This window comes from Muscardinus avellanarius (genome assembly GCF_963383645.1).
Source record: "Muscardinus avellanarius genome assembly, chromosome: 13".
NCBI lineage: Eukaryota > Metazoa > Chordata > Mammalia > Rodentia > Gliridae > Muscardinus > Muscardinus avellanarius.
Window position 1 is genome coordinate 6,915,711 of NC_137799.1, and position 9,195 is coordinate 6,924,905.

Sequence of the window (9,195 nt, forward strand, 5' to 3'; positions counted from 1 at the left end):
GAAGGCTGGGGCGGAGATGGGATGTGAACTGAGCACTGTGGCGGCTCCCGTGCACAGCTGCGGGGAGGAAGGCGATCCTGGCGGGTCCTCAAGGCGCTGAGTCACTGAGTCACCGGCTGGCTGGAGGTGTGGGTGCCGGGCGCAGCCCCGAGCCTCCGCTGGACACAGCATCTCCAGGTACCCGGCACCGTGCGAGGGATTCCGCCGTCCGCTGCGCCAGCAGGTGATGTACCTCCCTGCTACATTCCTGCCCCAAAGGCTAGTGTCTTTCCACAAGTCAGCCTGAGAGCTGAGCCTCACTGCGGAGGCCCACAGGTGCAAATGTGCGAACCCCCAGAAGCCTCCAGAGGGCTGCCGCGAGGGCGCGGGCGGGGCTCAGTGGAAGTCCAGCCGTGCCTGCACCGTCTTGCAGCCCTTGTCCGAGTAGATCTGCTCGTCTTTGGGGAAGAAGGTCATTTCGTCCGCCACCCGGGTGACGACGTCTTCGTCCACGGCGAGGCCCCGCGCGCGCATCTCGGCGCGCACGCACATCCTCACGTGCCGGTGCTCCAGCGGCAGGAAGGGGACGAAGTAGTCGATGAGGTTCTTGTCGATCAGCCCGCTGTGCCACAGGCCACCTGCAGAAGCGCACGGTTGGCGCCTGCCGGGCGCCGCCGCCCCCAGCCCGCCCTGCGCCCAGCCACAGCCTGTGTGCGCGCCTGTACCGCGGACACGCTTCTGGCCACAAGGCCAGTAAGCTTGGTGCTACGTCCTGCCGGGACACTCCACTAATGCCCCAAGGAACTCCCCAAGCCAGCGAAGCCACGGGCCAGCGGCACTCCATGGCTCTGTAACACAGCGAGAAGAACCAGGCGTGGCGGCGCGCACCTGTAATCCTAGGAATTGGAAGACAGGAGGATCACAGGCTCAAGGCCGGCCTCAGCAAGTAGTGAGGACTTGTTTCAAAATAAAAATAAAAGCCAGGCGTGGTGGCCCACGCTTGTAATCCCAGTACTTGGGAGGTTGAGACAGGAGGATTCAAGTTTGTGGCCTGCCTCAGCTGTTTAGCGAGGCCCTCTGCAACTTAGTGAGACCTTGTTTCAAAATAAAGAAAAAGAAATGGGCAGGGTGTGGTGACCCATGCTTCTAATCCCAGCATTTGGGCGGCTGAGACTGGGGGATCACGGTTTGCAGACAGCCTCCGCTCCTTAGTGAGGCCCTCCACAACTCAATGAGACCCTGTTTCAAAATAAAGAATAAAAAATAGGGCTGGGGGTATAGCTTGGAGGCAGAATGCCCCTGGGTTCCATCCCCAGTACTGCAAAAATAAAAAACAGGGCTGGGGATACAGCTTGGAGGTCAAATGCCCCTGTGTTCAATCCCCAAGACCACAAAATAAACAAACAAACAAATGAATAAATGAATAAAAATAGAGCTGGGGGTGTGGCCCAGAGGTCAAATGCCCAAATACCACAAAACAAACAAACAAACAAATAGAGCTGGGGGGGAGCTCAGAGGCAGAATGCCCAAGTTCAATCCCCAGTACCACACACTCAGTACCACACACTCAGTACCACACTCTCAGTACCACACACTCAGTACCACACTCTCAGTACCACACTCTCAGTACCACACACTCAGTACCACACACTCAGTACCATACACTCAGTACCACATTCTCAGTACCACACACTCAGTACCACACACTCACACAAAAAGAAGGGAGAGGCGCAGGGCCCGCGGCGACTCACTGTGCCGATTGTTGAAGACGCCGACGGACAGCACAGGCTCCAGGTCCTTCAGCTGGATATCCTCCCTCCTCCTCCCTGCCCGCCAGAAGTCCAGCGCTGTCTTGGTAATGAGGTCCCCACCTGCGTTGCTGCGTTGGCCAGAGAAGCAAAGATTAAAATCGCATAGAAAAGCCAGGCGTGGCGGAGCACACCAGTAATCCCAGGACTTGGGAGGCGGAGACAGGAGGATCGCAGGTTCAAAGCCAGCCTCAGCTACTTAAGGAGGCTCTTGGCAACAGTCAGCTTTGTTTCCAAATAAGTAAAACTGGGCTGGAGGTAGAGCTTGGAAGTAAAATGCCTCTGAGTTCAATCCTTAGTACCACAAAATTTTAACTAATTAAAGAATAAAGGTTAAAAAAGCGCTGGGGCTATAGTTTGAAGGCAGAATGCTTCTGGGTTCAATCTTCAATAATCTCTCCCCCTTGCCAGGCGTGGTGGCGCATGCTTGTAATCCCCGCGCTTGGGAGGCTGAGACAGGAGGATCGCACAGGTTCGAAGCCAGCCTCAGCTACTTAGTGAGGCTCTCAGCAACTTATGAGACTCTGTTTCCAAATAAAATATAAAATAGGTAGCAAGGCGTGGTGGCGCACGCTTGTAATCCCAGCATTTGGGAGGCTGAGACCAGAGGATCCCGGTTTTCGGACAGCCTCAGCTAATTAGCGAGGTCCTCTGCAACTCAGTGAGACCCTGTTTCAAAATAAAGAATGAAAAATAGGGCAAGGGCTATAGCTCAGAGGTCAAATGCACCTGGGTTCCATCCCCAGACCTGCAAAATAAGTAAATAAATAAAATTTAAAAAATAAAAAAAATAAAACTTGCTGGGAGTTGGGCATGGTGGTGCACGCTTGTAATTCCAGTACGTGGGAGGCTGAGAAAGGAGAATCCAGGTTTGCCATCAGCCTCAGCTACTTAGGCCCTCCGCAGCTTAGTGAGACCCTGTATCAAAATAAAGAATAAAATCGGCTGGGTATGTAGCTCGGAGGCAATATGCCCCTGGGTTCAATCTTCAGTACCGCAAAAAATAAATAATAAACAAAAATAAAAAATAAGACTTGCTGGGATTGTGCCGTGGTTTTCACAACCCTTTCAGAAACATGGGAAGTTAATAAAGTTGTCATCAGCCGGGCATGGGGGCGCACGCTTGTCATCCCCGCGCTTGGGAGGCTGAGACAGGAGGATCGCACAGGTTCGAAGCCAGCCTCAGCTACTTAGTGAGGCTCTCAGCAACTTAGTGAGACCCTGTTTCCAAATAAAGAATAAAAACTAGGGCTGGGGGTGTGGCTCAGAAATAGAATGCCCAGTGTTGCAAAAAATAAAAGATAAAGTTCTCCTCAGCAACGATTTCTTCAGCTCATTCGCCCCTGCCCACACTCTGTGCCCTGCAGGCGCTGGGAACAGAAACCTAAAAGGAGGGAAGGTGTGGCACCGCGGTCCCAGTCCACAGGGCCGGGCGCGGGCCTGCGGGAGCCCTGACCTGAGGAAGATGAAGATGGCTCTGCGGTAGGACACCCCGTCCACCTGCTCGTAGTAGTCCAGGAAGGGCTTGATGGCGTCGATGATCCCAGGGTGCAGCTTGTCCATCTCGTCGAATATGAACACCGAGGGGGCGCAGGCGCTCACGTTCCCCCGAATCCACTTCTGCAGCTCGTCCTGCACCAACGGTAAAGAAAGAGGCGGCGGGGAGGCTCGAGGGCGGCCGGGAGCCCAAGCCGCCCTCCGCTCGCTGCTAGCTTCTCCAAACTTTATCCAGTGCAGAAAGTGGCAGGGAGGCGGGTGTTTAACCGCGGAGACATTTTTTCCTAACTCGATGTCACGTTAACTTTTGACTTTTTTTTCTTTTGCAGTACTGGGGATTGAACTCAGGAACAGTCTACCTCCGAGTCCTGGGATTACAGGTGCGTGCCACCACATCCCAGTGAAAGACCCTAGCTCAGCTTAGCTAAAGCGAAGCCATGATTAACCTAAATCTGAACCCGGAAGATAGAGTTGCTGCTGTGGAGGGTTTCAAAAGTCAGTAAGCCTGCCAAAGAGGAAGAGTGGGAGCATAACTGCTCGCTTGCAGTCTCCTGGCAGAACAGACCGTTACCGTATGTCCTATACAATTTTCTATTAAGTAAAGGCCAAAACAACCTCATGATCGAGGTCGTCTTGTTCCCTAGTTACCCGGACCAATAACAACTCTGTATCTAGGCTAACAATGCTTTTCTGCTTCTGTAACCCCGCTTCCGCTGCCCCTATAAAAACCCACTGAAAAAGACCAGGGGCGCGCAAGTCTCTGTGCAGACTCTGCCGCCCACAGGTACCTGTGTTTAATAAAATCCTCGTGCTATTGCATCCAGTGGTCTCGGATTGATCTCTGGGTTTCGGGGTCTCCATTCCTAAGGGAAAGACCACTCGGGGGTCTTTCACCAGCTTTTTTTTTTTTGTACTGGGATTGAACCCCGGAGCATTCTACCTCCAAGCTCAATTTCCAGCCCTATTTTTTCATTTGAAACAGGGTCACTAAGTTGTGAAGGGCCTAAGTACTGAGGCTGGCCGTGACCTGCGCTCTTTTTTTGTTTTGTTTGGATTTTTCTTGCAGTACTGAGGGTGGAACCCAGGGGCATTCTACCTCCAAGTTACAACCCCAGCTCTATTTTTTTGGTGGTACTGGGGGTGGAACCCAGAGGCTTTCTACCTCCAGGATATACTCCCAGACCTATTTTATACTTTATTTGGAAACAGGGTCTCACTAAGTTGCTGAGAGCCTCATTAAGTAGCTGAGGCTGGCTTTGAACCTGCGTGATCTTCCTGTCTCAGCCTCCCAAGCGCGGGGAATTACAAGCGTGCACCACCACGCCCGGCTCCATCTGTATTTTTTCTTTAGTTTGAAACAGGTTCTCACTGAGTTGCAAAAGGCTTAAGTAGCTGAGGCTGTCCTTGAACCAAGATCCTCCTGTCTCAGCTTCCCAAAGGCTGAGATGCCACAACGCCCAGCATCTCCTGTCTCTTAACTTTTTAACTTTTTGTTTTTTTGCCGTACTGGAGATGGAACCCAGGGGCATTCTACTTCCGAATTACATCTCCAGCCCTATGTTTTATTTTTCATTTTTATTTTATTTATTTTATTACTATTACTATTATTATTATTATTTTTGGTGGTACTGAGGGTAGAACCCAGGGGCTTTTCTACCTCCGGGCCATACGCCCAGACGTATTTTTTATATATATATACTTTATTTGGAAACAGGGCCTAAGTAGCTGAGGCTGGCTTTGAACCTATGCGATCCTCCTGTCTCAGCCTCCCAAGCGCTGGGATTACAAGTGTGCGCCACCACACCCAGTTTTTTTTTTTGGTTGTTTTTTTTTTGAAAACGGTCTCACTGAGTTGCAAAGGGCCTAAGTAACTGAGGCTGTCCTCGAACTAAGATCCTCCGGTCTCAGCTTCCCAAATGTTGGGATTACAAGTGTATGCCACCATACCCAGCTTTAACTTGACATTTTAAAGGTGAAGAGGGCCGGGCCTGATGGGGAATGCCTGAAATCCTAGTACCTAGGAGGCTGAGACAGGAGGATCACAGGCTTGAAGCCAGGTTCAGCAATTTAGCGAGACCCTGTTTCCAAACAAAAAATTAAAATAGGGCTGGGTATGTAGCCTAGAAGCAGAAGGCCCTAGGGTTCCATCCCACTAACACACAAGTATAAGGCCTGTACAAAGTATACAGACATTCACCATTTGGGTTTCGTTGTTGATGTGTACGGGACAATCCGAGGCTACCCGTATGTGTGTGGGGGGTGGTGCTGGGGACTGACCTCAGGGGCACTCCACCTCCAAGGTAAACTCCTCCCAGCCCTTTTTTAATTTGGAAATCGGGTCTTGCTAAGTTGTGGAAAGCCTCACTAATTGCTGTCTTAGGATTACACCACCCAGCTATCTGGCACTCACTGTTGACAACCCCACAGTTTTTATCTCATTGTGGTCTGAAATCTAAAGTCAATATTGCCATAGGCACTAAAGCTTGAGGCACTAGATTAAGACCCGCAGTGCCAGGGCGAGGCCTTGGGCGGCTGCGCTGAACAGAGGATCTGACCTGGGACATTTCAGAGGCATCTGTTCCACGTTTGTCCCCCCCACCCTTTTTTGTGGGACCCAGGGCCACACGCCAGGCAGGCTAGCACTCTGCCACCGTGCCACACGCCCAAGCCCGGATGGAACAGGCCCCAAAACTACAAGCTCTGAACCCCTCAACGGGCAAAGCCATGACCACGTAACCCAGATACGCTTTCATCTCTTTACTGTTTATCAAGAGATTCAGAGCTGGGCGTGGTGGCGCACGCTTGTAATCCCAGTATCTGGGAGGCTGAGACAGGAGGATCGCGGGCTGGGGCCGGGCGTGGTGGCACACGCTTGTAATCCCAGCATTCCGGAGGCTGAGACTGGAGGATCGCGGTTTGAGGACAGCTTCAGCTACTTACTAAGACCCTCTACAACTCAGTGAGACCCTGTTTCAAAATAAAGAATAAAAACTAGGGCCGGGGGTGTAGCTTAGATGTACAATGCCTCTGGGTTCCATCCCCAGTACTGGGGAAAAAAAAAAAAAAGAGATTCAGGATACGATTTGGAAGGCAAGAAAATTATTTCTTCCTTTTGGCAGTCTTCCAGGTCTCAGTTTGGCAAATACTTTCACTTCCTTGTTCAGTTAAGTTTCTATTTCTTAGTTTAGTCACCACCAAAAAGTAGGACTATTAGCTGGGCATGGTGGTACATGCTTGTAATCCCTGCGCTTGGGAGGCTGAGACAGGAGGATCGCGCAGGTTTGAAGCCAGCCTCAGCTACTTAGTGAGACCCTGTTTCCAAATAAAATATAAAATGGGTCTGGGAGTATAGCCTGGAGGTAGAAAGCCTCTGGGTTCCACCCCAAGTACCACTAAAAAAAAAAAAAAAAAGAAAAAGAAAAAGTATATTCAGTTAAAAATGAGAACCATTAAATGTGGAAGGAATATCTAAAGGAGAAACACTCATGGTTCTGTTTCTTTCTTTCCTTTTTTGAGGTTTTCCTAAAGAAAGCCATGGTAGAGAAATAAGAAGCAGCTGGGCGCGGCGGCGCACACTTGGAACCCCAGCATTCAGGAGGCTGAGGCAGGAGGATGCCGGTCAAGGACGGCCTCAGCTACTTAGTGAGGCCCTCGGCAACTCAGTCAGACCCTGTTTCAAAATAAAGAATAAAAAAAAATAGGGCTGGGGTGTAGCTTGGAGGTCGAATGTCCCTGGGCTCCATCCCCAGTACTGGGGGAGGGGGGCGAGGTGGCGCACGTTTGTAATCCCAGTATTTGAGAGGCTGAGACAGGAGGATCGTGCAGATTTGAAGCCAGCCTCAGCTGAGTGAGGGTCTCAGCAAATTGGTGAGACCCTGTTTCCAAATAAAACATAAAAAACAGGTCTTGGAGTATATAGCCCAGAGGTAGAGGGCCCCTGGGTCCCATCCACAGTACCACAAAAAAAGAAAGGAAAGGAAAAGAAAAGAAAAGAAAAGAAAGGAAGGAAAAGTGTGTGTGTGTGTGTGTGTGTGTGTGTGTGTGTGTGTCACTAGGGATTGAACCCAAGGGCATTCTGCCTCTGAGCTACACCCTCCAGCCCTATTTTTTATTCCTTATTTTGAAACCGGGTCTCACTAACTTGCAGAGGGCCTAAGTAGCTGAGGCTGGTCACCAACCAGCGATCCTCCAGTCTCAGCCTCCCGAATGCTGGGATTACAAGCCTGCGCCACCACGCCCGGCGAGAAAAGCTATTAAGACTAAAACCCCTCTACTCTATCTTGCAAAAACGAGGAGGCGAAGCTGAGGCCACACCACAGACGCGAAGCTGAGGCCACACCACAGACGGGAAGCTTTGCGGGAAGCCAGGCCCAGGCCTACTCAGCACCACCCTGCCGACCAAGCGGGCTCAGGACCAGAACCCCACTCATGCTCTGCCTAGGGTCACCAAGATCTTAAGAGGCAAGTCACCTTGTCTTGCTATTGGCTCCATCTCTTAATGGAAATAGCATCCCCTTCCCCGCTGGGTTGTCTTGGAATCGTAAGGAGAGAGACTGTAGAGCTTTGCGACCACCCAGCCAGCGCCCTAACTCAGCAGAAGCTGGCGCGAATGCAGAGGAGAGAAGCGGAGGCCAGAGGCAGCCCGCGGGCCGCCCGGGCGCGGTGGGTTCTCTTGCCTGATACAGTTTTATCTTCTGCTCGTGAGGAAAGTGCAGAGTCGACACAAACAGGTGGACAAAATGACTCTTCAGGCCTTTGGGATGAAGATTTTCGGCCACGATTTGGCTGACAAAATTCTTGCCGGTGCCAGCCCAGCCATGCAAGGACAGAGTCAGGGGCTTCTTGGGATTTCTGTTGTTCCTGAAGCCGGTCAGCGCCTTGAGGATCACTTCCTTCGCCAGATGCTGTCCAAACAGCTTCTCCTCCAAGTCCAGCTTGAGGGCTGCGGGCGCCAGCCGCCGCCCGGAACAGAGAGGAAAAACTCGTTAAAAACGCACCAGCAGAGAGAGCAGCCGCGGGCCAGAGTGCGAGGCAGGTCGGCGAGTGGCCAGCCCGGGGCCGAGGCGTGAGAGCCACGAGACCCGCTGGCACGCAGGCCTCTGTGCGGGCGTCCTCCTGACGGCCGGGCGGCCGGGAGGCTAAAGGGATTCCTTCGCCCAGGGATGGGCCGCCTCTGGCCGAGCTGCGAGCTCTTCTCCCGCCACCCCGGCCGGCTTATGGGAAGACCCGGGGCCGGCGTGGGCTTCCCGGGCGGACGTCCGGCCTCCCGCCCGCCCCGTCGGGCGCCGTCGAGGGACGTACCCGTGGCGTTGAGCGGCCGCTCCTCGACGCAGCACTCGGAGAAGCGGCAGTACAGGTCGGTGTACGACAGGTAGCCGGTGAGCGCCGACACGGCGCCGATGGCGAGGCCCACGCTGACGGGCTCGATCGCCGCCGCCGGCCGCGCGGCCAGCAGCAGCCACAGCGCCGCCGCGCCCGCGAGCCGCTCGGCGCGCCCCATCCCCGCGCCCCGCAGCCCCGGACCCAGCCGGCGGAGGCACGCCGGACTTCCGGTTGCGTCACTTCCGCCCCGGCCGCCCGCCCCCTCGAGGACCGCCATGTTTGTGCGGGGCGGAGAGTGGGGCGCCGCCATCTTTGTGAGTGGCACGCAGGCGTCCCTGGGCTAAGCTCCGGGCTAAGGTGGAGCTCTGCCCCGGCCTTTTTTTTTTTTTTTCTTTCCTTCATTCTTTCTTCCTTTCTTTTTTTCTTTTTTGCAGTACTGGGGATGGAACCCAGGGGCCACACCCCAGCCCTATTTTTTGTTTTCTTTTTTTCTTTTTTTCTTTTTTTGCAGTACTGGGGATGGAATCCAGGGGCATTTTACCTCTGAGCTACACCCCAGCACTATTTATTATTATGATTATTATTAATT

At 52.9% G+C, this 9,195-nt stretch overlaps 1 protein-coding gene across 1 annotated transcript; it reads right to left on the bottom strand.

Moving 5' to 3' along the window:
* Positions 1 to 375: 375 nt before the first annotated feature.
* TOR1B (torsin family 1 member B) lies at positions 376 to 8,784 on the bottom strand (the record flags this gene model as incomplete). Its single annotated transcript, XM_080708682.1, has 5 exons — positions 376 to 617; positions 1,731 to 1,858; positions 3,244 to 3,419; positions 7,961 to 8,226; positions 8,586 to 8,784. 5 exons carry the CDS (start codon positions 8,782 to 8,784, stop codon positions 376 to 378), a joined length of 1,011 nt encoding a protein of 336 aa, XP_080564808.1.
* Positions 8,785 to 9,195: the final 411 nt, after the last annotated feature.